Source organism: Echeneis naucrates, chromosome 11 (genome assembly GCF_900963305.1).
Source record: "Echeneis naucrates chromosome 11, fEcheNa1.1, whole genome shotgun sequence".
NCBI lineage: Eukaryota > Metazoa > Chordata > Actinopteri > Carangiformes > Echeneidae > Echeneis > Echeneis naucrates.
In genome coordinates, this window is record NC_042521.1 from 1,914,381 (window position 1) to 1,942,203 (window position 27,823).

Below are 27,823 nucleotides of genomic sequence, written 5' to 3' on the forward strand. Positions count from 1 at the left end.
CTACTAAAAATGTTCCGTGGTCGAGAGTTCCTTCACCTTCGGGGAAGAGGATCGTTAGAGTGGTTCTGATTTTGGGCCTTTTGAAGTCCACGCCAATTTATCGACCACCTCTGCTGTAGTAAGTTAGGATTGTATCGGATTTATCCAGGGAGGGGGCACGGGGCCACACTGAACCCTCCCCATCCTCCCACCTCTTTTTGTTAAAAACTTGCTAGCTCTTGCTTGCTGCTTCTTGAATTATTTAAAAAAAATAAACATCAAAAGAATCTATTCTAGAAAAACTGTTTTTTGTTTGTTTGTTTTTTTTTTTACTGACTGTATTCAGTCAGAACTGTTGATCTCTCAGGCTGGACCAGAACTGGGACCGTCAGCTGGATCGGTGAATGGTCGCTGTCTGACTGGTCATTAGACGAAGGAGATTTTATCTTCATCAGTCCCCAGTTTCCGACCCCGCTGACAGCAGTCATCCCCCGACAGGAGAATTTGTGGCGAGCCAGGAGCTGGGGGTTCCAGAAACGGTGTCTGCATTTGTGGCATTGGAATGCAGCTTGTTTGAGATGCTGGCCCCTGTGTTTCAAGGCTTTGTGTAATGAGCTAGTGCGCCTCCCGCACACCTGGCACCGCAGTCGGGCATGGCGGCCTGAGTTCCTCGGAGGGTGCCTGATGGCGTGGTGGACCAGCAGGGATCCGTGCTTGGCATACGTGGTGCTGGGGCAGATTGGGCAGGGGAAGCGCTTAATTGGGATGTCCATTGAGGTAAGCCCGGTGACTCGGACGGCGCCCCCGCACCACGCCTTCACTCTCATCAGGCCACTCCTAATCCTCAGCTGGGCCAGGAGCTTTTTCTTCTTCAGCTGTGCCTGTAGTTTTCCCCTCTTTCTCCTCAGGAGCATGAGCTTCCTGCGAGTGTCTTTACTCAGTGGGACCCCCACCAGTTTTCCGTCTCTCATGATGCTGTGGATCACCACCCGCCTTTTTTTCTTTCTGTGCTTTCTTGTCATTCCATGCCGTTTTTGAAAGTTCTTTGAGCGGTAGTGAAAAGGGTGCTGCAGCTGTGGTTGCTGTTGCGGGGGTGGCTGCGGCTGCTGTAGCTGCTGTCCCGAGGCCCCCTGCTGCATGTGCGACGAGCCCGTGTAGTTGGACCCTGATCCTGAATCAAAGAAGAGGGGTGAGTAGCCAGAGGGTTGGGACTGGCTGACCCGCTGGCCGTTGCGGTCGATGCCATGCTGAGAGAGCTTGTGCCGCACTAAGCTGTTCGAGTAGGCGAAGGCTTTGCCACACACTTCGCAACGAAAGGACTTTTCCAGCCCCACCCCCCCGCCGTGGACAGTCTGTTGATGTGCCGTCAGGTGGAAATAGTGGCGGAACGACTTCCAGCAAACTGTACAGGTATAAAGCCTCTGGGACGGGGTGCCATGTGTTGGAGACTTGTCTCCTTGGGAGCAGGAAGAGAAGAAGTCAGAGTTGGCCGAGTTAGCGACCTGACTGAGGGCGGCGGCTGCACCTTTTATTCTCCTCCCCTGGTTGTCAATCTCCCCCTTTCTGTGCAGCTTCCCGTGTCTCACCAGACTCTGCGCATACGCAAACATCTTGCCGCACAGATTGCATTTGTAGTTCTTTTGACCGGAGTGGACGGTCAGGTGTTTGGTGAGGTGGAAAGGCTCACGGAACATTTTGCCGCACACGTCGCAGGCGTGAGGTTTCTCCCCCGTGTGAACGCGGTTGTGGCGTCGCAGTGTCTCTGCCCTCCTAAAGCGCTTGCCACAAATCTGACATCCGTACGGCCTCTCCGAACCATCCCCTGGGGGGGCGGGGCTCCTCCTCCTCCTCACGATAGTGTTGGGGTCCCTTTTCTCTCTGGGCTTCCTCGGCCTCCGGGGCTTTGTGTGGGGTTGACTGGGGTGGGTTAAAGGCATGGTGGAACCGTTGAGGGTGGACGGAGTCGAGGGTCCGCCCATGTTGCCAAACCCCAACCCCCCCAGCAGGCCTCCGATGATATCCCTCCTCTCTCCTTCCCGGCTCTCTGTGTTGATGTCACAGGAAGCTGCAGCTGCAGCAGCGATAGCTGACATCGCGCTGCTGGTGACTTCGTCCTCCGAATCATCCAATAAGGAGGAGAGAGGGAGGTGTGGCTGCTGCTGTTGCGGCGGTTGGTGGTGATGGTGCTGTTGCTGACTTTGAGGGTGAGGATGGAGAGTTGGTGCTAAAGGGGCCTTGCGGAGTGTTTGGCTTGTCATTTCACTGGTTAGCGTATTCTCTGAAGGGTACAAAGACGACGACTGTGATCGCCTGTAGTCGTCGACCCCACTGTTGTAGGACGACTGGTTCTGGTAGCGATTTCTGGAGTAATCGGTCGCATACTTGTCATTAGCCAGTGTAGCCCCATTGTTTGAAATGCCTACCCTGTCTTCACTGCTTCCCATTTTACTGCTGCTTGGGTTGGACGAGCTGTTCCCCCCAGTGCTGGACCGGTTTTTTGAACTCCGCGGAGGTTTTCCACAAGCACCTGAAGCAGCGTGATTGAGAAGCGAGGTGCTCTCGCGGAAACAGCGTCCGCAGGCCGGGCAGCGGAAAGGCTTCTCGTCGTGGATCTTCTCGTGTCTCGTGAGCGACTCTCGACGGTTGAAGGACTTTTGACAGATGCTGCAGACAAAAGGCCGGTTCTCTGAGTGGGTGACACTATGCTGGATGAGGTGACCCCTCTTTTTAAACCTCTTTCCACACTCGCCACAGCAGAATATCCTTTCTGGGCTGGGGGAGTTGCAGTCAGACTTCCTGCTTTGGCTCTCTGGTGTCAGGCCATGGCTGCGGAGATGCCTTCGCAGGCTCGAGAGGTGGGTGAAGGTTTTACCACATTCACCACAGTGGTAAAGAGGTTCAGGTTCGGGTTGGCCAGATGAACTGTTACTGTGGCTCTCTTGGGATTTGGACAGCTGTTGGTTACCATTGGCTACGAGGACAGACGTGGAGTTTGAAGAGGGAGGGGCAGATGAAGAGGAGGAGACGGTGGAGGATGACTGTTGCTGTGAGGATGATGAAAGAAGAGAGGAATGCTGAGGCTCGCTTCCGATGCCACTTATCCCAACACCTCCGGATCCTCCTCCCACGAGGCCTGAAGAGGAGCTCTGACTGTGCCCACTTGAGTTGCTGTTATGGCAGTTACTGACACTGCTGCTGCTATGGCTGTGACTGCTGTGGCTGCTGTGACTGTGGCTGCTACTGTCCGATTTCCTCTGTGGCAAGTAGCCTGCCATCGCTTTCTTTCTTCTGCTTCCTCCTCCACTGGAGATGGATGTGGACGAGCTGTCCCCCGACTTTGTTGCATCGTCTTTAGAGAGGGACAGGTGGAGGGGGAGGGGGAGGGGGAGGCCGGCTTCTTGCTGCATTAGTGATGCTATCTGGTTGGAGGAAAGGACTGGAATGCCTTGGAAATCAAAGCCCCCCAGTGGGGCGGGCTGGGGGGCTGGGTGGAGAGGATGTGGATGGTGAGTGTGGCTGTGTGGATGAGATAAGGCGTGTGGGGTCAGCTGCTGCTGCTGCTGCTGAGGCTGTGGGGCTGTGTGGCTGTGGCTGTGGGAGGAGTGGAGGGCGGGGGGAGGAGCGAGGGCCGAGTTTGACTCAGTGGCCCCTTGGCCGAGGCCCAAGCCCAAGTGGTTGTGAGTGCCTTGCTGGACGAGGAACTGTTCCAGGCTGCTGTTGGTTGGAACGCCAGACAGGAAGTACTGGTTGGCGGCGAGCATGCAGCTGAACTGCTGGTGGAGGCTGCGGGGATCAGACTGGCCTACTAAAGGGACTGCAGTGCTGCCGGAGGGGTTGTTGGAGGCTGATGCCGAGGTGGAGGGAGAAGGCGAGGAAGAGGAGGGACCAGGGGAGGGCTGGGGGACAGAGAGACCTGGATGCAGTGGCGGAGGTGGTGGCGCAGGTGTGACAACGCCCCCAATGACCCCTGCGCCTCCACTACTACTGCTCCCACCAAAGTCAAACCGTCCCATCCCAGAATGAAGCTGCTCCTGAGCCAGCGCAGCCTCGGCCGGGTGAAAAGGCCGCAGGAACTGGGGGTACCCCGATGTGGAGCTCCCGCTGCTGCTACTACTGCTCATCTTACTGGACTTCCTTGAGCTGTGAGACGAAGAGGATGACTGGCTCTGATGGGAGATGGAGGGGGGCGGGGCGCTCATTTTGGCGAATAATGACGAGGAGTCAGCGAAGGCGTTACTCCGAGTGCTCTGGAGGGATCCAAGGCCGAGGCCGGAGAGGAGGCTTCCAGAGGTGTCGGAGGAGGGCTGGTGCTGCTGCTGGAGCTGCTGCTGGTGCTGCAGCTGGACTTGTTGTTGGTGGCTCAGTTGTCGCTCTAATCCAAGACCTTTGAACTGATGGGCTTGGTGTCCACTTAGCATCTCTAAAATGTCCATGGGGTACTTGCTGAACTGGAACATCTCCCAACGCAGCTGTGACTAAGTGTCCAAGGGTCACAACTACCCCGTGCACTAAGTCTATAGTTGTTGGAAAAAGCGGTGAAGCTTTCTTTGAACTAAAGCAGTTTGATGTCCAGAGGTAGTCCTGTCCAGATTTCTACCCCAAACCTTAAACAAGCCACTGTAATCCACCAAAAACCGAGTCTTGATTTTGTCACATAAATATATCAGAGGAGAGTAAAAGAATTACCCTCCATTCAAGAGTGAAGCCTTCAAGTGCTTCCGTGGGATGTTATAAAAAAGGGTCATAAATAGGCAGTATACTAAATTATACTAAAAAAAACGAGTCTTTAGTGTTTCTTCAAAGTGTTCCATAACAGTGTGCTGATTCCTGTTATCAGGTCGGCCATCCCATGGAGGAGGAGTGTGTCCACTATTTCAGCGGAGGATGAACCATTTCTTCAGCGTCCTTCTGTCCCTTCATGGACTTCTTCTGAGAGCCTGAAGACAGACAAGGACAGGAAGAAATATTCATGTCAGTGAGGTCATTCAGTAACTCGACAGTGACTCAACTAGCTCGACTCATTATTGATCAGTCATCCAGATTTTTTTAAGCACTCAGTTTCCGTTAGTGCTGTTTATCATTTCAGTGATTTATTCTAAAGGTAGAACATTTCATGTATTTATTTTTCAAGGCTCCATTTTTTTTAAGAGAATAAAAGTGTGGCCGTGGTCGTCTCATTTACATTTTTTGACTAAAAATACAATCATGTTGACGTCTGACTCAAGATAAGACAGAAATGAGGTCACTGCCTTTCCTCCTCACCCTGAATACTCAGTCAGACACTCCAGCAGCTGTTGCACAATTATTTTTATACGACACTGGAAAGCTTGGAAAGTGCTCCATGTTGGATTATTTGTTCAACCAGGTGAAACTGTTTCCTGATGTCACGTGACGGCGACAACCATCAGTAGCATTATCTGTCTGAGGACTGCAGGATATTTGGGACATATTCTTCTGTGGGTCTAATCAAAACCTTCACATTTCAATCAGACTTTCAATCTGTAGGCAAACAGAGACAACGGGGTAGAAGAGAGGTGGCTCCTGCACGATGACACTGCTGCCCGTTGCCTCCGACACACACAGACACACTCTGGAAATGGTCTGGTGGACTCGAGGAAGAATCTGTAACCTGATATTCAGAGGCCGACAGACTTTAATTAACTTCAGCAATCGTGTTCCTGTTTTGTTTCATCGACTTCCAAGACGTGTTTCCTTTCTTTTTTTAAAAAACCCAAATAGAAAGTAAATATATTTGTGCGAATGTGGGTCAGACCGGAGCAGAAACTCGATGCTGCTCCCCCATGAAGCAGCGAATACACCAAGATAGACGCTGATGTTTCTGCTGTTTATTTCTAGCGTCTGACATCACTCAGCCTCCGACACCTTATTCACAAAAACACAACATGTGATATTCTGACATTGTGTTTGTGTGTGTGTTTACGGTCGCACAAACAAAAACGCCCACAACTATTTTATTTACTATCAAACAACACTAAGAAAAGCAGCTGATTCACCTGATGACCACTTTTCTGTCCATGGACCGGCTTTATTGATCAGATTAGCTGTTTTAGCTCAATTATAAATCAGCGATAATGAAGCCTCTGGTCATTCACCTCAGACTTTCCTAAAGCGTTTTCATTCAGGACAATAATGACCCAGTAACACGTCGAGGCCCAGACGGTTTCAAATCACATTCATCAGCGCTCGTTTATTGCTGTTAAGTCAATTTATTCTTGGCTTTCATGGACTTCATATAAACGTGTATGTCAAGTGAAGCCAATGGTGAAGAAACTACAACATTCATTCTATCTAATGATCATTAGCAAAAAGAGTCGGACTGTATTGACATATATGGGAAAATGTCCTTACGTCTCTCTAATGAGTTTATGGCCTCAGTTTTGATGAAGGCCCCATTTAGAGGAAAATATACCATAAAGCAGGGGATGCTACAGCAGGCGTGGCTACTGTGTGATGGACAGAGTGTACCACCCAATAAGGACAGAGTCCAGAGCACATCAGCTCCACCGCCTCCAAATATGATTTCTTGTTTAAAAAGAAACAACAACAAAAAAAACAAGATGGCAACCAATTAACAAAAAGTGTGGAGGTTTTAAAACATCAGTTCATGAACCAACGTGTGATGTCATGGCGAGCGGATACTCCTGAGTCTGAAAACCTACCGGGGAGATATCTCAACAAAAGCTGAGGTCAAGTCTGCTAAACGTCAGCGTGAACGGCCCTCCCAAATACATAAACCAGACAAACATCCTCTGATGTCCATCATATCTGCGTACAGTCGTAACCTGAGCCGCTCGCCAATCTGAGATAAGCATGAAAGACAAACCCAGAACTCAACACTGACTTTCCTCTCAACAGCACACAAAGCAGAAAGGTCTGGAATACTACAAAGTGGACAACTGTTAGAAATCTGATGAAGCAGAGAGCAGATGGTGACACAGAGAAGAATGATGCCTCTATCCCCCCCCGGCCCCCCGGGGTGCTATAAAGAATATTCACCACTTAAAGAAACTGAATTCTGGGTCTCAGATATTCAAAAGGACAAAAAGTGCTCCCCTCATTAACATTTATCAATTATTGCTGTTAACATGACCGGACTTAGAGGCCTGTTGAAACTGGAGCTGCAGCAGTAAGATGAGAAAATGTTGCTTCTTTTCTTTTATGTTGTTTTGTCACTGAGATAGATTACACTTCAAACTATTTTCTGGCAATTTACAAACATATTAACCATTTTAGAGCCACATTAAGGCCTTTCACTTAAAGTGGTCCCTTTTAAAAATGTCACCAACTCACCACTTCTTCAGAGTGAACTCAACCTCAGCTAGTTAGATATGTGACTCAACAAAGACTGTTCACTGTAACGGAATAATAACGTAGAAAGGCAAAAACTAAAAAAAAAAAACAAAAAAAAAAACAAACCACTGAATGTTTGCTTATTTTCCTGACTGAGAACAGTGTAAAGCAGAATAACCAAAGAAAAGTTCCTCATGCGTTTGGGTCATTTCTATCTTTATCTGATCAGCAGTTCTGCTCATTAATGATGAAAAATCCGCTCCAAATATCTGATTGTCTTTATTCTGTCAACACGATAAACTCAGACAGACTTCTCCTGGCTGAGACCAGAAAAATAAACGCTCTGCAGACATGATGTTGAGAAGCATGTGCACTTTCAAGAGCTGAAGCAGAAAAATTAACAGTATCTGTAACTTTAACCTGATGAGCAAAAGTCAGCACAACAGATTTGCTTCTAAAGCTGCTGGTTTTTATTCCAGCTCAACACCAATTTCCTGTTTACACCAGGTGAATTCAGTTGTCTAAGAGAGTCCAGGTGTAATTAGACCCTCAGATCAACGTATCGATCAGTGACATCTTCACCGGAGGAGAGAATCCACTCTGTGGGTCACCTGCTGCTGACTGACGGGATAAAAACCATCCAACCTAACTCCGACCCCAGGCCTTGAAACACAGAAATTTAGTGTAAACGTCCGTGATAATTGGTCTGAGAATGACTCGGACACCATGCACACATCAACTCAGGTAAACTACAACCAGGATGTTCAGTGGATTAAAGAAAATCCAATAAATGAACAGTAGATAGTGAATAGAAACGCAGAACCTAAATGTCACTTGTCATCAATCTGCTGATTGATTGAAGATAAAAATGATGAAAATGTTCGTTCTGACATTTGAAAATGTCTTATTTTTTCTGACATCCAGTTAACTGTCGTGTCTGCGCCACAAACTCTGCAACTAATATGAGAAAAAAGATTTGATTAATAAAACTTAATTTGCTGCGGCTTTCAAATGTCACACTTTTGATTTCGCCAGCTGTCTGTATTTCCACCATTTCTTACCCCCAAATAACACAACAAAAACAATTAAAGGCCTTTAAAGTTGTCCAGCAAAATGACTTTTTGTGAACTGCTGAAAAGATACAAGCTGCTGCATCATGTCCCCCGATTGCTTCAGATGTGGCCGACAAATTCTCCAGAAAAACTAAGTATTCAACAATTCTATCCAAATAATGCCAAGATTCATCAAAAGTACACTTTCAAATATAAGTCTGTTTTTCTAACAGCTTGACCTCGATGAAAAAGGTTACATGTTGTCCAGGTTTCAACACAAACAGCTGATGACACAAAGTGAAAATCCAGCACAGACCGGACCATCGAGGTCTACAAAAGCTCTGAAGGACGTGAAACAAAGCTTTAACAGTCACACAACTGACAATATCACAAAAACACATCCAGTGCTCACTTCACTGACATCAACATTTCCCTCTGCACAAGCTGATTTTTGCAAAACTGCACAGACACTTCTGTAACAGCAACATCTGACTGGAAGCATCTGTGCTGTTTCAGAATAAAATAGAGTTGGTTGGATGAACTTTGTGTTCACTTCTCCAGGCTCCACCTTCTGCAGCTTCTGCAGACGGACCTGTTGTTGCAGACTTTCTGCAGAGAGTGGAAGACTTTCTCACATTTCTAAAAGTCTGCACACTTCCGATGCGACTGGCGGAGTCCGATTAACCCCGCAGCTAGCCGGACTGATGGGGCTGAGGGTTCGGGTCTTACCGGCTGATCGGCAGGTCTGGAGCTCCCGGCCTGGAGCTCCCGGCCTGGACCTCAGGTCCGGGTGTGTGTCCGTGCCGGGGACAGGTGACCGGGGGGTTTCTGACTTCAGGCCGGCGGTCTGAAACAGATGAACCGGGCTCAGACGTGAACAGATAGCCGCTAGCATCCATCAATGAGCTGCCGAGGCGGTCCGCTAACTGCTATAAAACAGACTATCTCCGTTAAAACCGAACACACACACACGGAAGGTGTTTCAAATCAGGACAAAAACTAATCTGATGGTGTCATTTTGTTGTTGAAAAAACAAACTGATTTACCAAACTGACAAAAAAATAAGAATGAAAACAGATATCCCGGCTGTGTAGCATCGCGCTAGCCCAGCCGTTAGCATGCGTTAGCTCGGCGGCTAGCTCTTTAGCTAACTGGGCTCCGGAGGGGGGCGGCTTGTTTTTGTTTTTATTTACCTGGAAAACGCGTCCTGCGGCCGGGCGGGAGAGGCTCAGGAAGGCGGCGATAAAAGCGTGAAAAGACCGCGGGGGGAGAGCGCCGTGAGAGCGGGGTCCCTACTGGCTGTCAGCGGGGCCTTTTTCTTCGTCCATGGAAAAACACAGAGCGGGGCCTGGCTCTCCATCGGCCCGGGCAGCGCTGCTTTTTCTCTCGCTAACAAAAGCCGCTTCCGTCGGTCCCCGGCCCGACCCGTCCATCCCCCGCCGCCCCGGTCGGTCCCCGCAGCTCCGGCCTCGGCTCCGCTTCACCCGGACGGCGCCTTTGTTCGGTTTCCGTCGTGTTTTGCGGCTCTTGTCGGCCCTGCTGGCTGCTCTCCGGCCCGTGTCGGGTTCAGGCGTCCTCCCCTGCAGACGACGGCTCCACCGATGCTGCGAGCGTTAAAATGGTAGTTTCCTGTCTGCATAATGGTTCCGGGTAGAGCCGGCACAGCTCGGTCCGTCCGGCCGCCGCCGCTCCGCTCACATCCGCCTCCGACAGCCCGTTAAAAAATATGGAACCTGTCCAGCATGATGCTCATGAATAAATACACTCTGCCTGTGTGTGTGTGTGCGTGCGTGCGCATGTGCACGCGTGTTTGCACTCCATTAAAAGAGAGATCAGTCTGCACTGTGACACTGCTGAGCCCCTCAGTGAGGGAGTGTGTGTGAAATTAATTAGTCAGTTAAACATGTCAAAGTGTGTGTGTGTGTGTGTGTGTGAGATGGTACTGTGCTGCATGGCATTACAAAGTGTGTGTGTGTGTGTGTGTGTGTGTGTGTGTGATAGTACAGTGCTGCATGGCATTACAAAGTGTGTGTGTGTGTGTGTGTGTGTGTGTGTGTGTGATAGTACAGTGCTGCATGGCATTACAAAGTGTGTGTGTGTGATGGTGCCCAATTTGCATTCCATTAAAGTTACTATCATTGTACAGTCTCTCTGTTGTATGTCTGTTTTTGTGTGCAGACAGAAATAGAGCAAAATTGGCTGCGCTTCTGCATGTGTGTGTTTGTGCATGCATCTATTTCACACACACACACACACACACACACACACCGTTTGATAAAGTCAGTTCAGACAAAACAGCTGAACAGCTGTTGATTAAGTCTGAGCTTTGCTGTGAGTTGTGAGGTTTTGGAAATATTTGCTGTCACCACCCCCCCAAAAAAAAACAAAAACAAATGTGGTCAGAGTTTAATGGCAGCAGTGCAGAGATGAAGAAGCAGAAAGCTTCACCTCCAACTTTAAGTAAAATCTGTCCTTAGAAACAGAAAACTTGTTTAAAACTTACCTATCAGAAGACAGCTGCTCTGACCCCCCTCTGTGATTTCATAATTTTCTTAATGTCTGTAATGAATTTCATAATTTGTGTTAAAGTGTTGGGTGGGGGTGAGGTGGTGTTCCCCTGTGTGGAGCCTCAAATTGCCCCCTCGGGTGCAGAAGCTCAGGGAGGTGGGACTGATTACAGAAACACAACAGACATCAGACATGTTGTCGTGTAGATTCCCCTTAAAATCACAGTCTGGTTTCTAAAATTTGATCTTTCCGTCAGATTTGGTCTGATATCTTATTCAAACGTTAGTGTTTTCATTCCACCTCCTGCTGATTCTGAAAGGCAAAAGATGTTTTTGCTCTTAGAATTTTAGAAAGCAGTGAGACTGAGAAGATGGAGGGGTGAAAAAAACAGGTAATATAATGTAACAGTCAAAAATATTTTCCTCGAACTAAATATTGAACAGCGCTGACTGAACACCCGACTAACAGTGAAATTTAATAAACAGTCAAATTTAATTATATGAGACATAAAAATGAAGTTTAGTGGGATTTTTTTTTTTTTATTGTTCTCAATTAAACATTATGATTTCTACAAACGCAAGAATTGATCACCAATAACAAAAGGGTTGCACATCTGTGAGACCTTTGTTCGAATATTCTTGGAAAGAGACATAGAAGGGGATGTAATAAATAAATGTATCATACAATTTGAGGTATGCAGAGTAGCTTTGAGAATACAAATATGCCCATGCCTCCCCTCCGATGGTGAACACACTCACACACACACACACACACACACACACACACACACACACAGACAGACACACAATTTTATCGGGGGGAGCAATTAAACTGAACATGAATTACAACATCTGTATCAGACCTTTGAAGGAATGAGGAGAAATGAGGGACTTCAAAAATACAACTGAACGTTCACATGTTGTTTACACTTCCCTCTCCTCCTGTTTTTTTTTCTTTCTTTCTCTATTTTTAACATTTTCATTGTAAAAATCACAGAGACCTTTCTAGTCCTGTCAGCCAAAGGGAAGTCACAATACATTCTCCTCCACAATCTGCCAAAGAAACACCTTCAGCCGGGTTCGGCTTGCATCGAAACAAAACACTGGAAGGCAACTGGTGCCTTTAAAGTTCCGTTCAAATCAGCAAAAATGAAAGTTTCTTTTTGCAGATACATATTTAGGTCAAATGCAGCGACACAAACTCATGAACACACTCAGCTTCTTCGCTTCTACTCAAATATCAAAACTTGACACAATACGAGCCTTCAATAATTTACATTTCCAAACGTTTGAAAAAAAGTCCTCACTTTGGTGAACGTAGCTCGACAGGAAAACCTGTGATTGATCAATGGTCCCTTTTTTCTAAATTTTTAAAAAGATTTAATGACGACAGGCCTTTAAAGTCTCGTTACAAGTTGATAAACACGTAACGAGACTCTGGGTCGTTAAAATCGTCTTCGACTCGACGTGAGTTTGGTCGAAAAATGAAATTCAGCATTCCTAAGAAAAAGAAGACACTGAGTTACACACACAGGGCACACAAAATAAAACAGACATGTACATTTACACACATACACGCCGTGATGTCATCAGTCAGCACTGTGACATCATCATCAACACTGGCTTCTGACAGCATCATGCGTTTTGTCTTTTCTGTTTCATTGCTTCCTCTCTTTTTGTCATCAAGAATACAAACGTTTTTCTTTTTTCATTCCACTACAAAATTGGAATATTGAAAATCCAGGATTATACATTGAAATCCACAGAGATTTAAAAAAGAAATACATGGTTAGACAACAAATGAATAAATAAATAAATAAATAAATACATAAAAATAACGATCATGATAAAGAGCGTTCAGTGTCTGATCGGGGGGGATCTTTACATTTCATCATCAGCAACATGTGAGCACATGTATCGTATTAAAGGACTAAAAATGGCTGGCACCGATCACCAAAGTCTGTCGAAGCTGAAAACCTCCAACGAGGCCGCGTGAGCCCCTTAAAACCCCAATCAGGGGAAAGCCATCCTGAACAGCTAGGAGGTCCATCATACAGCCAGAAAATAAAGTACAAATATGACATCATCATGGCCGCCACTTCACCTGTGACAATGCCATGCATTTTTATATCTTGAATTTAGACCAAAAAAGTGTAATAAATAGAGAAATAAAAATGGACGAATGTGCGCACAAGCATGCCTCCTGACGCTGACACTCAGAGGAAATGGAAATAAGAAGCAGACGCTGTGTAGAGCACAAACACACAAAGAAAATTCGGTATAGCCCTTGGTGTGAAGTGTCCATTGTCCCTGGCCTCGAACCCGTCCAGCCTCCCCACCGCCCCTTCGTATGACATGAGCAGCCTAACTCGCAGGTAACGTGTGGCCTCGTCGACGTACGGGGGCGTTTTGTTATTTAGCAATTAGCAAACAGCAGTAACCCACGGCTCTCTATGGACTCACAATGACAATTGTTCATCGGGGGAGGAGGTGTTAGCGTTTTTAAAAAAGGTCTGACCCAAACAGATTTTTAAAAAATTGGACTAATTATTACGCAAAAGGGTCACAGCACGATGTTTGATCGATGATAAACAGCCACTAGAGTTCACTGTACAAAGGCTTAAAGTTAGCTGAAATCAGACTGCAGCGCGGATGTTCAGGCTCAGTCACACCAGGAAGTGGCACCGTAAGACCGACCCATGTTAAACATTTAGATTTAAAAAGCTCGGGGTTAGCTATTGAATGACTGTAGCAGCTGAGCTAAGCGCTAGCCCTAGTTTGTGGATATTCCACACGAGGCTGACAGAGGAAAGGAAAGCAGTTAGCTCATGAGCTAACTTAGCAAAGTACAAAAGACATCTTCGTACCGTAAACGTCTGTCCCTTAACTGTGTCCAACAACCGAGGTAAAATAAAAGAGAACAGCGCAACACACAGCTAGTCAGCTTCCTCCAGTGAACATTTGTTTTGTCACAGCTCGTCATATTACAAGAACGTATGTTTCACCCCTGATAGAATGAATGTTGCCACTAAACCGTTGAAACGCTTCATGGCGGCAGTTTGGATTGACGTAGGTACAGTCTTTCCTCCAAAAATGATGCTGCTTGCTTTTTTTTTTTTTTTATCTAGAGTGAAACAAGCCATAAAGCAATCAAGTGACAGCTAACTGCACTTGGCTGGATTATTTTAGCACTTTTCCTTGAATGATAGTCCAATCATGTCCAGCCTTTAAGTTACAAACTGTCTGGCTTAAAGATAAATACGTTCTCAACCAAGTATACACAAAGTCCTACAGGGCTCAGTAATGTTAGTACTACCAATATTATTATCATCATCAGGTTAATTTCATTTTAAAAAAGCAACGCGTTTAGTTTGAAATACTTTTATAAATACAAATACAAGCAAACCCATCTGCCTCGGCCCCGGCGCTCATCTACAGTGAATCTGTGTCAGAGCAGCTGGAGGACTCGGAGGACAATGCAATAAAAACTCAAGGACGAGTCAATACGTTTGACTCAGCGGGTATCCTTCAGTAAAAGTCAAAGCAAATACCCAGCAGCCTTCAAACTTCACTCACAGAATTTTTTGCTCTTTTAAGTGGACGCTTTTGTCGTCCCTTAACAAAGAATGGCTGAATTTTTCTCCTTCTCAACACAAAAAGTGACGAGGAGAGAACCGAGTGGTTGTATTCACTGCGAGATTAAAAGTTGTCATCCGTCACTTTTTGTTTTCTGAATGGGGGGGTGCGTGCGAGGCGTCTCTTCCTCAGTTACCTCGCCTCCCTCTGCTCATCTCCGCCTCATCTTCCTGCTAAACACCTTCTTTTCCTCATCCCGTCTTCAGCCTTCGCCTCTCTTCCTTTACTCTCCCTCCTTCTCTCACACCGTCACCTCGTTCTTACTCCCAGTCCGCAGTCCCTGACCCCCGCCTCCTCCGGGGATGAAGTGCAGCTGTTCGATGGTGTTCTGCCTCTTGCTGGCGAACGCCATCCGTCGGGTGTTGGGGTGGCCGCCGCCCGTCCCCCCTCCGCCCCCACCGTGGCCCCCGTGGGGGTCCCAGCCGCCGTGCATGCCCATGCCGGGCATGGGGGCGGAGCTCCGGTCGTGCTCGTGGCCTGACGTCGGGTGGGAGTTCATCTTGATCATGTGGTGGCGGTCCATGGACGGCGTGACGCAGATGTTCTGCTGTGACTGAGCCTTTTGGTGGTGGCTGAGCCGACCCATGGTAGGCACCATCCCGCCCCCTCCTCCTCTGTCGCCTCCTCCCATCAGCAGCCCCATCGCCATCAGCCGGTCCTCCAGACGGTCAGGGGAGACCAGCAGCCTCTCATGGGACCTGAAACCAGAGTCGTTTATCCTGTTGAATGTCACTTCGAGAACATGTAATCCAAATCATCAACCATCCAGGAATTTATCAGTATCTTTATAAACCTTAAAGGGCCTGTGTCTCACATTTAAATGATCTCCTTTACGCCTCTTTCCAATCAGATGAGAGGTCATCTAATGACACTCTGAGAAACACAAATCTTTTAAGGAAGAGACAGTGTTCATCGTGACACGATGAGGTTTTCTCAGATATTTTCACAGTGATGTGGAACTATGACCTGATATATAATCAAAACTCCCTTTACACTAAGGTTCAGCCAGATTCATTGTAAAATTACTGAAATGTGACTGAACATAATTTGTGTCATAAAAGTTTAATCGAGTCTATCGTCACTTTGTCAAACTCTTTAAATATCAATGAAGCTGCCGTTGACATTCATTTCCATTTTCTGATGTCACCTGATATCATTCTCATCTCTTCTGCTTCCTTCCTCTTTTGTCTCGTCCCATCTCACCTGCGGAGCGTCTGCGAGTTGGAGCTCCTGCTGGTGCTCATCATGGCTTTGTAGTACTGGTGTTGCTGGTTCTTGGACAGGCGGGACAGCGTGTTGCCCTCCCCGAGTGCCAGCAGCTGGTCCTGGGAGCGGACGCGGCGAGGCGGCCTGTCGAAGGTGGAGCTGGTGTACTGCGTCTGGCCGGGCAGCGGGTATGGGTTTGGGGTGGAGGCGGGAATGTGGAGCCGGGGCCGGGAGCCGTTGAGGGGAAGCGTTCCCCTCGAGCCTAGCGTGTAGTCGCCTCCCCAGGGCAGGTGGTGCTGCGACGAGTGGAAGGATGGTGGAGCGTTGTTGGAGCGACGCTTGGAGTTGTAGTAGCTGGAGTATTCGTCCAGCTCTTTCTCTGTATCGGCAGAAGAAAGACAGAAGATTTGTGTGAATATGACGTCTGGTAAAGCCTCGATCATCGAAATCAGACTCCTCATCTTTGCTGCGTCTATTTACTGATGGATGTCATGTGATGTGACTGACAGTCCGAGCAGCTACTAAATGGACTTTGTGGTGAGACTGGAGGCCATTTAATGTCAACTCCTGTTTTATTTTATTGTTTGGGTCACTTATGCTAACAAACAGGAACAGGTTGGAGAACGCTGTCAGACTCGGTGGTGAAGCAGCATTCCTTAAAAAACCAGAGCCATAAAAAGTCCACCTTCTGTGGAGTGAGTATAAATTACTCCCATTCACAAGCAACGGCTACAAAAAATTCATTTGTCCCTGATGTAGTATTAGGTCACTGTGCGATTACAGCGTTTGTTGTGTTTATTTACTGCTGGCTGTGCAGCGAATCGCCACCTCGGGGATAATAAAGTTTACCCCGAGTCCTGAGAAATTAAAAAGAGCAGAAAATACAAACAAAGCTAAGACAAGAGGAGAAAAGAGAAAAGGGAAACATGACAGATATGAAGAGAGGAAGACGGGATGAGAGGAGAAAGAGGTAAGGAGGTTTAAACTTTTGCTCCGGGAATAAAGAAACAGAGACACAAAGTAAAGAGATGAAGAAGTAACAGCGAGGCTCATTAATAGTGAAATAGTGTTCCTCCTCTTTCTGCTCCGCCGCCTGAGACAACTTTAATCTTCAAAGCTTTTCCGCTGAAGGAGCTCCCCAAGAGCCAATTTAAACCTGACCTTTAGCAGCCACCTCCCTCCTTCTGTTTGCTCCTTTGTCTCTTCCGCTCCTTTGCTTGTCTATTCTCTTTCTATTGTTTTCCGCCTCTCTTCCTGGTCACCGGGTTCTTTCTCCGTCTCTTTCTGCCACGATCGCCCACCTCTTCATCTCTCTCTGTTTACTCTGGTCCTGGAAGGCCAAATTATCTGGAGGTTTCCTCCTGGCTGCCCACTGCAGACAAAGAGGCCTTTATCAGTGTCCTTTCTGCAGAGCCGTGCGGGGAACTACATCAAAAAGAGCAGGTTTTGTACAAAGCCTGGTGAGAGGCCGTGCTGCCCCTCCTGGACTCATAACGACAACATTTTGGTCTCCATCTGAAGGGGCGTTCCACCAAAGCTGACCTGAAAAATCTGTCATTTAATAATAATAATAGTCAAACAAGAAAAAATACTGCTGAGTGTCATCGATTCACTGCAACAGTGACTCAGCTCAGTTTCTGTTCTTTCTGTTGAAGCATCTCGTAGCTCTGCTCTGAGAAATAACCATCTGCTGCTGCAAAAAAAGATGGTTTGTTCTCCTGTTTCTGTTAAAAAAAAAAAAGACTGAGCTCTCACACACTTTGATACTGAACACTCACACAGGGAGGGAAAGGCCCCGAGGGGATGGCATGTGGCACCAGACGGACACTTCACACTGAGATGTTGTACACATGATGTTGGATGACTATAATTTTTACATTCTTATTATTAACCATTATCATCTAATCGAGATTTGTAATGTCAGTAAAAAGTCAGCTTGAGGATCTTTAGGGACTTCAAAAACTTGGGCCCTGATGGAGAATCCTGTTTCCCGTCATATTGAAACCTTCAAACTCAACAGATCAAAGTACAGCTTCTAATGTAATTGTCACACCAGCAGGTCAAACAACAAACATCCACCAACACAGCCTCCGTTCGCTACAACTCTGAACGCCTGCAAAGTTACAAGTCTGGATGAACTGATTCAGAACGAGACCACAACGGAAAACCACGATGTCTGAGCAGGGGGAAAATCTCTGTTTCTGAAACGTAGCCATCCATGTTTTCTTTCAGCCATCTGAGGGATCTATCTGTCATCTATCTCCCAGGTTTATGGCCTGAAGCATTAAAAGCAGCAGAAGACGGAGGGGAGTGGGATGACCTTTAAAAGTCTGACGTGGAAACGTCGCCAATGGAAGCGTTTTCTCTTTTTGACGGAGCTGAAATAATAAAGAGCCCCATCTGGTCGCTGCTTTCACCTAATTATTGCTTCCACTTGCAGGTATGGCAAGCAAACACACACACACACAGACGATTACCAATGTGGTAACCATCCATCACTCAGCCTGCAGAGGCAACTCCCCTCCCCCTGCAGTCTTCAGCAATCGCAGGGCGAGAGAGGTAAAGACAGACAGAGAGAGAGGGAGAGCGAGGTTGCCAGACATCTTTTCTTCCCCGTCGAAGGCAGCCAGGCCCCTGCAGACCAGCCAGCCAACGCCCCTCCCCCTATCGCCACATCTCTCGCCTGCCTCTCCCTTCATTCTTCTCCTTCTGCTCGGCCGACCTCTCTGCATCTCTACTTTCCTGAATATCTATTTTTTGCTGATTTGCCCGCTCAGCTCTTTCCCTTGTGCTCTCCCATGTTTCTGTGCCGCCTTCTCTGTGGTGTTTTTTGACTGTTTCTTTCATCCGTCAACCTCCTTTGTTCCCATCTCCCTTCTCCTTCTTCTTCTTCTTCTGTTTTCAGATGTACCTATTTTTTGGCCCTCCTCCATCTGTCTGTCACTTCACTCCCCTCCTCTCTTTTCTGTTTCAGTTTCTTCAGTGTTACGCCTGTTTAGCAGAAACAGTTTACACATTCAGGCCATATTGAGATGATCATTTGGGTTTGCAGCTGAGTCACAGATCTCCTGGCGGCCATGCCTGGCTCTTGTCATAATGGACTCTTTGGATATGGATTCGCTGTGTGAAAGTTTAACCAACCTGGACTGCAAAAAGAGAAAGTGCGGTCAAAGAAAGTTGGTGGTGGTGGGGGGTCGGCTGGGTGACTTGGTAATAACTGGCTAACAGTTTCATTGGCAGAATCTGAGGCTGTTTGGACAAGCCAAGGTTAATGGACTGCTACATTAATACTGTTTGTACAAATGTTTCCACTTCTAACTTATTCAGAACAGAGTCTGAGAAAAATCCATTCCTAGTCCTAAATAATCAATTATTTCCACCCTTCCTCTTCATCAGCGTCTCCTCTTTAACCCCCCCCAGCTCACCGAGCCTCTTCAGGGAGCTGTAGCGGCTGAGCTCAGGTTTCATGGAGGCCTCGTAGGACGGCGGCAGCTGGGCCAGGTTGTGGAAGGAGTGGGAGAAGTTCGGGTGGCTGCTGTTGTGTCTCATGCCGCCTCCAAGGATGCTGCCACCACCGACGCCGCCGGGACCTTTACCGCTACCTGAAAGCAGGGTGGGACCGGAGGAGAGCTGAGGCGTGTTGTTCATACGGGATCCACGCTCTGCAGAGAGGCAGCGAGAGATGGATGGAGGAGATGATAGAGAGATAGATAGATAGACAAAGAAAATGAAAGCAAAGGGAGAGGATTGGCCGTGAGGAAGAGAAAAACAATGTGGGATAAATTAAAAAAAAATAGGAAATGGGAAAAGAATAAGTAAGCAAAAGGTGGATGAAAGACAGGCAGGAGACGAATCAAAAGAGGACGGAAGGACAAAGCAGTGTGTGAGAAATAGAGAGAGAGAGAAATGGAGAAATGAAGAAAAACGGCAAAGGAAGAAAGGGAAGAAATAGGGAAGGGAGAACCAGAGAAGAAGATTCAAGCTGGTTAATGATCAGTAAATACAGGAAGTGCCTCCAAGCTCCATGGCGACCATCTATAAATACGACTCTGTGCTGTTCACCCGAGGCTCCAACACAAACGTATCGGCCACATGTAAACACACAGATATACACTAATGGCATCAGGGGGAATCTATATACACACATTCACATTTATGCAAAGTGCAAAAGCAGCACATCGATCAATACACATAAAAATGACTCGTCTTATGTAAGATTAGGCGTGTGAAGGGGGGGGGGCTGTTTTGCAACATGTATACTCATATCGGTTACATCATACAGTAAACGAGTACATTCATATTTTCCAAACAGCAAACAGACAGGACTTTGACCCAACATGCGCTGAAGGTGCACTCGGTGGTGACCCGACACATGTAGGTTCAGCACACCGAAACGGGGGTGAGGTGAAGTCGACTAAACACCAAATGCCACGCCGCCCAATCGCTGGAACGTCACTCCACAATTTGAGAAGCTGAATTTGTTTTTTGTTTTTTTCTGAGAGAGGATGGACAAAGTTTATCATGTTCTTAAAAAAAAGGAATACAAAATTATCAAGCAGCAATAAAAGATTGTGTAACTGTGGAATAATTGGCCATTTGCTGTTGTTTCCTGTGTTTGAGACAGACGCAATCGATGTGGAGTCCACTCAGGGTGGTAATGGTTATGGGCTGCGATCTTGTTAAGATTACTGCTGGACATATACCGGCCATTGACCATTGACAGTAATGGGCAATAATGGCCAATAATGTCTCGGTTAAGCGTCACCCGGGGAACACACACACCACATCGACTTCTGGGCCGTGCGCGTTACACACACGGTGGCAAAAAAGCAATGCCAGCTGTGAGACGGGTTTTACAGCATGACCCTCCGGTCGGAGAGAATGAAACTAAAAAGCCTCAGATACTCTTCTCTCTCTTCTTTTGTGAAGAGAAGAATAAGCCTGGTTGTTCCCAGCAGCGCAAAATGATCGATTTTTTTTTTTTTTTTTTTTTTTGGGAACACCTACGATGGCTGACAGAGAGGGTTGATAATGGTGCCATGGAAAAATGAACTTCAGCGTGTGCAGAGTATCTGACTCAGAGAGTTGAAGTGTTCTGTTCTTGTTTCCTCCGGAGAGGCTGCTCACATTATCTAACAGTAAACGGAGGACAAAGACCTGAATAAAAGGTCCAAAATGTCACTTTCTCAAAAAAAAAAAAAAGATATCAAGAATGAACTAACGTCTTCAAGGTTCACCGAGTCTGCACAAGCACTCAGGAATCAATGAAAGAACAACTTCCATCTCATTTCCTCCTGATGTTTCTCACAGTTCCAGATTTCCTTAAATCAATAGTTTGTTTTATTATTTATTAATTGATAACAGGAGCTGAAATAAAGATTTGGTGGTCAGCATTAGTGTCTGAACAACTTCCAGTTGAAACAAAGGCACCTCAAATAATCCTTAAGGTTTTATTATTTATATTATATAAAGCTGTATTATATGTTTATTGTAATTATTATTATTGTATTCTTGTTTTATTCATCCCCAGAGGAAGGCTGCAAAACAAGAAGACCATCATCCTCAGAACAGAAAAATATCACATATGGTGTCAAATATCGTACAAAAGAATCTGTCAAACTGCGGTCACCTGATGTCACAACGAACATTAAACTAAATATCAGTGAAGATTGTTTCATCACCCAGAATTCACTGGCAGCCATGCTAGATGCTCAGAATTTGCCTTCTCAGCTTTTTGACCCCCCGAGGACAGAACTTGCATTGCTTTTTTGCTTTCTTGGTGAAAAGCCTGGGAAAAGACTCAGGAAGTGCAGTGACTTTGCTTAAGCTAAGGCGTCCGTTAACGCGCAGTGTCAGCTGTAAGCACATTTGCACATCACTGCTACACACAGAAGAGGAAGAAGAAGAAGAAGAAGCACAGTCGGAAGCAGGCTTGTGGGAGTAGTGGGGCACACAGGTTTGCATTAAGCAGAGCAGGCCAGACAACTTAGAGCTGACACTCTTATCAACGCGGTGTCACGTTCAACACAACCAAGTCAAAGAAAATCCGTCATCAGAAACTTGTTTAACACCACGTGGTTGTGTTGACGGGAACAGCTGTTGTAAGAGCCATCAAACCAACATGAAAACAGACAGACAGTGTGGTGGGAAGGCCGGACATCCGGCCGGCAGCTCGCCGCCGCCTGTGCTGGACTGTGCTGCTGACCACGAGGCTTACCGATGGTAGCAGAGTGTTTGGGGCTGGAAGCAGACCCCTGCTGGTTAAAATGGTGGTGCAAGTTCCCAGCTGCAAAGAGAGCAGAGCTGACAAACTGATGGACAACCACTCGAGAGACACAAGAGGCGTGTGTCGAGTAAGCATTTGTGTCAGTACAGAGATGGAGCGAGAAACAGGACAGTTCAGAGAGAAAAAGTCAGTCCCTCCAGGAACGAGCTCATGCCGGCCGTCAGTTAATCAGGACGTGATGGAAGGACCAAGTTTTATTTACTTCTGTTTGTGCAACAATTAGTCAACTTATCATGAAGTCAACAAATTAATCTGCAACTATTCTGATAATTGACTCTAAACACTCTCTGGTTCAAGAGTTTTTGAATTTATTAGTTACATTTAATAGCGAGATAATCAAGAGTCAGCAAGTGAATCAACAACAAAAGTACGTTTGTAAATACAGTTTATGGTCACGTGTCAGAAGATCAGACTGAGTCAATGCTGAGGCTGCACCACAGGTAAAGAAATTATTCCTGTTGGTTGTAAATATATCAAGTCAAAGTCAAACTTAACTGTCATTCAAACCGTACAACAAGCAATTGCACAGCAGAATGAAATGTGTTTCCTTCTTATTTGTGTTGAGCTGAATAAACGTGATTCATGTGATCTTTAGATTTTTCACATATTTTTATTTGACCCAAAATTTCCTGGAGCGATTGAAAGAAGGTTTGTTTGTGTTTGAGATGAGAGAGAGCGACAGAGAGACAGAGAGGAGATAAAGAGAGAAAAGTGTGTGTTGTTGTTCTGTGTTTGGACTGCAGCTTTCTTAAGTGTACAACAACATCAACACATTCACCACCGCTCCAAGGGAAACGGCAAATTTTAGTTTTCTCATCCCTGAAAACAGAAGTGTAATCACTCCAACTATAATCTGTTAATGCGAGTAACATTTTTGTGTCGTTGGCAACAACACGTGCGACTGTGAAATGATGCACGAGAATCAAAAATGAAATAAGCCCTGTTTATCTCAGACAGCAGCAGCAAATGTAAAAACAAATCTGAAATTCAGCAGTCAGCGAATTCTAAGCTGCTGGTTTGATTCTTTCGTTTTTTTGGTCATCACATAAAAAGCTGTCATCCCTGAGGGCCTCAGTCACCAGGTCACGGTGAGCATTCAGTTAATTAGCTATTTGTTTCGGTTTAAATTATAATTAGCTGAATATCTGCCCCAAAAACTAACTGAAACAAAGAGTTCTCTGCCTCTGAATCATAACAGGAAAGACTTCACAGAGAGAGAAGAAAGAAGTTATCATCATTATTATATTTTTACTCTTTTTTTTTTTTTTAAACCTGTCAGAGTCTCTGCTGCACAAATAATAGATTTAGAGATGTTCTCTAGACACAGAACAATTAAAAGGGATTCCACACCACAAGAGCTCAAAACCAATTTTTATTAATGACTAATGTGAGGTTTTTTGATTTCAAAACAAAGGCCCACTGAGATCATCTCTAAATAGCAGTCTGGCAAGAGTATTCCTGTTGAAGTGCGATGTGTGTTACTGATACTGATATTGAACTGAGATTTGAATAAAAGCGGTGAGAATAACCATCCGTGTCCCCAGAGAGACGACAACAAGTGTTCATGTCTGTTTTCTGTCTCCACTCTGACAAATGTCTGTCATCACTTACTGCGGTTGTCTTTGCTCTGCAGGATGGGCGTGTAGAGGTTCTTGGACATGCGTCCGTCTGAGGTGGTGGTGGTCAACACTGTGGTGTTGTTCCTCTCTCCCTGCTGCACAGGGCTCGACTGGTGACGCAAAATATCCACCAGTGATCTGACACAGCAGAGGGCGGACGGAGGGAGGAGAGGAGAGGGGAAACGACAAGAACGAGAAGATATACTGAACTCTTCATTTTTCAGGTCCAACACGTTCTGAAGTAAAATAAATAAAGTGCAGGCCGCCTCACCTGGGCATGTTGATGTCTCTGTTTCGGGGGCGACGTGCCACCTTGCTGAAGGCGATCCTGACACCCACAGCCACCACCAGCGTGAAGGAGATCACCCCTCCGATCACATAGGCCGTGCTGTTTTCAGAAGAAATCATTTCTCAGTTTGTCTGTGATTCTCTGGTTTAAAGCTCTCTCCCTTTGGTTTAATAAGGATTATATTTATGCGTTTATACTGTTATGCTGCTAATTTTGCTTTAAAGGTCCCATATTTGACAAGCTGATACATCGGATATGCTGTCTCAGTATTCATACAGAACTTGGATCTGAGATTTGCCTTTAAACCAGATGGGACCTTTAAATACAACTCGCCGTGACGAAGTGGTGTGCACTCGCCTGCTGTTATGCTGCTGCAGCGTCTCGAAGTCCGGGTCAGGCTTGTTGCCGGCGGGCACAGTGACGGGGACCTGCGGGTCGGCCCAGACGGGGGACTTGTAATTGGTGCACGAGTCCTGGTCCAGCCGGTTCCTCTGGTGCTCACAGCAGAACCGGTAGTGGCAGGTACCACAGCAGTAGATGTAGCTGCCCTTGGAGCAGTTGAACGTGCTGTCGAAGTGGCCCATTACATCGAAGTACCCCCTGAGGAATAAAGGTTTACAGACAGACGGGATGTGGATTGTATTTATATTGTACGTAACAAAAGAAGAGGAATATGGAAACACAGTTCAAGTCCTTCAGCCGTCATCTATTAAATGCAGTTGGTTCGTTTCCAACAGTGTTTCCAAAACGTTCTAGTTCCTGCACACTTTTCATGGCTTCTGTTTCTGATCTGTTGTGTTTTTGTTGGTTGTTGTTGGAGCATTTTGTGCTGCCCACCTCCTCTAATCACTGGAATTGGTTGTTGGAGGAGCTCTCAGTACTGCTCTAGATAAAAGTAGTAAACTCCAAGAAGATAATCCCTTTGTTTTCTCTGCCGTCTGAAAGCCCAGGGTTATCCTCAACAACTGAACAATGAGAGGCAACACCAGAGCAGAGAGATCTTGTTCAGAGGGTTCAGAGGGGCCTCATGAGGCTTTTTGGGCTTTATGTAAGTTATAGATCTGTTTGTCTGTTATTATTGGGCTGTTATAGTGCAGTTTTCGACTGCCTGGATGAGCCTGCTGTTGATAGTTGTGGTGTGTTCGCCAACACACAACTGATTTAGAGCTGATTTCATGTTGCCTGGCAACAGCAAGACGCCTCTCAGTGCAAAATATAATCCACAGCAAGATCAGGACCAAAAGCGGCAGGATTCATGATCCGCCTCACACTTATGGCATCAAAACGTTACACCAATAAATCAGAGCCATCCACAAACTTAGCTTGGCTCTTACCTCTGAAGGTTCATTTTGCTGACTCCATACAAACACACCTAAGCCTCAGCATTTTTCACTTTCTGAGCTTTTAGGTCCCCTGGCATGCGAGAAATGGTTGTGAAACTGATCCCCTACAGATTTCATCAAATGACTTCATACGATGCTCTCCCTACTGTGTTTGTTGTTTTTAACTTTGCTTCTGGCATTTTTTGCAATATTAATTCTATCAGTCTCATATCTGTCAGAGCTTTTAAAAAAAAAAGTAATAAAATTGTGATTGCGTGACTCTTTTGTGATTGTTTATCTCCTTAAAAAAAAGGAAGAACATGGCCATATAATAAAAAGTGCTTTTTGTATGTCTTTAACATTTCAAAATAAAAAAAACAGGAAGTAGATCTATTCTGTACCTGCACACGTCCACATCCACCAGCTGCCTGGGAGGCGGAGCCACCTGAGCCGCTCCAAGCGGAGGCTTCAGGGCGTCTGCCGTCATGTTCCTTGGCAACATGGTCTGAGGGAGGGGCTTTGGGGGGAGTTCGGCCACGACTGGAGGATTCTCCCCATCCTCCACCTCGGCCGCTTTTGGCGCGACCTTGGGCCCGGCGGGCAGGGGAGGCAGTGGCAGCCTGTTGCCGGTCAGGAGGAACAAGGTGGAGCTTGTTTTATCGGCTGTAGTGGAGCCGCCGCTGGTCAGAGTCCTGACATCACCGTCGACGGCACGCCGCTCCGATTTGATGGTTAACGTGGAGACAGCAAGGCAGGAGAAGAGCAGGACAACGAGGGAGCAGAAAAACATCCTTGATGAGATTGTAGGTCTCATTGCTTTAGCCAAAAGTTCTTGAGTCGATGTGAAAAAAAAAAAACAAAAACAAATAAAAAATAAAAAATATCACAGGCAAGAGCTCAGAGTTTCAATTATGAGTCCTTTTCCAAGATGGCGACTTCTTGACCTCTTGGCCTCTCAGCTGGAAACATCTGATGGACTAACTCCATCTGGGTTTGTACACGCCGCACAGGTGTGAAGGTTTTCTCTCACGTTGTGAACGTGTTTGGCATTTCACCATCTCACTGCAATGTAAACATTTCGTCCTGAACACTGACCCCTTCGTTTGAGCAGCTTTTTGTAAACATTGAGAGTTTTTAGGCCCAGGACGAACTGCCTGCCCAACGGCTTCACATCGGAAATAATCACTTCAAATTCAAACTTCAACCAATCATCAACACAGAACAATATGTGTTTGTGTTACGGCAGCCGGTATCAAATATTGAATTTTGGTCTGTGGTGTTTTACAGTCTCAGTTCAAATTCAAAATCTTCTGAATAGGCAGTATTTTTTTCTGTAAACAAAATGATTTTGTAATATAATGACCTCTTGTAATAAAAAAAAAAAAAGAAAAAGAAAAAGAAGTCTTATACCTCCTATTGGAGAGTCTTCTGGGAGTTATTCATGGCACGACAGTTACGATTCACATAAGAAACTGCGATGGAAAAGTATCCGTAAACATTTAGCGCTGAATGTAAACTTTTTCACTGATGAGCTTTAACAGATGTTGGAAGAAATCTCGTTGGAGCTTGGCACTTCTGTTGTCCCGTGTGAGCCACTTGTGTAAAAACCATGCGTGGAAAAATAATGTTTCTTAAATCAGATCAAACACTAGAGCTGCATGTGTGTGTGTGTGTAAACAACACTGCTGGCAGCTTTAGAGATCTCGGCTTTTGTTTGGTGAACAGACTCAGTCAGAATTTGGCACGAGCTGTGACTTTGTTATGTATTTCTTCTCCGTCAAAATCACAATCTGCCCAATAAACCGGCTATTCCCTTCCAAAGATTCGGAGGAAGAGAACCAGTAAAGGTCAATACGCTCCAAGTTTTGGTTTAAATTGTGGTGAATTTAGAAGTTGTGGACTTGCAAAGCAGCATCAAATCCTTCCAGCAGCTACTAGAAGACAGAGACGATCAAGGCATTCACATAAGAGTGATCAGGTCGGAGACAAAAGTACAGAAAAAGAAAAGAAAACCAAAAAGGCGACTATCTATGTGCGTTCGATACCCTTGTGTGAGTGTCTTTGCTCTGAATTCAGTTTGGCCCAACAGAAGAGAACGAAGGAGGGCTTGGGCCCGGTTCTAGCAGGGCAGCGAGGTTCTGCCCACAGAAAAGACATGAAAATGTCCGGATTCATCCGCCAACGCAGAGGAACACGGGGATGACGACGGTGGGGACTCGGCGCAGCCACGTTCACCGACACCGAACGGATCGAGTTCAAAGCGACGTGGGCAGAAAAGGGAAAAAGAAAGTCACAGCTTGAAAATCTGCCGTCTCATCCGAATGAGCGGAGTTTCTCCTCACCGGCAGTTTCCTCATTGACTCCCTGAATGTGAGCGTGACGAAGATCACTTTGGCGGAGAAATCGTTAACATCATGAGAAAAGTATCGGCATGGCTGGTGTTCAGTATGGCTTCAGGTTATGTTCTTTGTTTTTCTCCTTTTTTACAAACGGTATCTCCATTCACAAAAAATGTAAATACAGTGAGAGGTTTTAAATTGCATGTTTTAGCAAACGGAAGAATGCAAAATGAAATAATTCTAAAAAAGAGGTCACTGGGATCAGATACGGGGGCTT

General features: G+C 46.2%; 2 protein-coding genes across 3 annotated transcripts; both read right to left on the minus strand.

The window, feature by feature from the left end:
- Positions 1–232: 232 nt before the first annotated feature.
- On the minus strand, positions 233–10,032 carry LOC115050844 (uncharacterized). Of its 2 annotated transcripts, XM_029513948.1 has the most exons (3): positions 9,536–10,032; positions 9,072–9,189; positions 233–4,916 (listed from the first exon to the last, which is right to left on the minus strand). In XM_029513948.1, exon 3 carries the CDS (start codon positions 4,434–4,436, stop codon positions 309–311), a length of 4,128 nt encoding a protein of 1,375 aa, XP_029369808.1. In that variant the 5' UTR covers positions 4,437–4,916; positions 9,072–9,189; positions 9,536–10,032; the 3' UTR covers positions 233–308. The 2 variants fall into 2 exon arrangements, with proteins under 2 accessions (XP_029369808.1, XP_029369809.1); XM_029513949.1 differs by lacking the exon at positions 9,072–9,189.
- A 4,694-nt stretch (positions 10,033–14,726) lies between these two features.
- shisa7b (shisa family member 7) lies at positions 14,727–25,997 on the minus strand. Its single transcript, XM_029514790.1, has 9 exons — positions 25,609–25,997; positions 24,243–24,485; positions 23,868–23,984; positions 23,589–23,734; positions 21,909–21,977; positions 19,294–19,353; positions 19,117–19,245; positions 15,689–16,070; positions 14,727–15,183 (listed from the first exon to the last, which is right to left on the minus strand). Exons 1-9 carry the CDS (start codon positions 25,995–25,997, stop codon positions 14,727–14,729), a joined length of 1,992 nt encoding a protein of 663 aa, XP_029370650.1.
- Between the last annotated feature and the right edge of the window lie 1,826 nt (positions 25,998–27,823).

Coding starts and splice junctions, on each gene's coding strand:
- shisa7b (XM_029514790.1), bottom strand. CDS start 25,997: ATGTTTTTCTGCTCCCTCGTTGTCCTGCTCTTCTCCTGCCTTGCTGTC. Junction 19,246..19,293: donor CGGTCCCACCCTGCTTTCAG/GTAGCGGTAAAG, acceptor GCATCCTTGGAG/GCGGCATGAGACACAACAGC. Junction 16,071..19,116: donor CAGCTCCCTGAAGAGGCTCG/GTGAGCTGGGGG, acceptor CTGCCGATACAG/AGAAAGAGCTGGACGAATAC.
- LOC115050844 (XM_029513949.1), bottom strand. CDS start 4,436: ATGTTCCAGTTCAGCAAGTACCCCATGGACATTTTAGAGATGCTAAGT.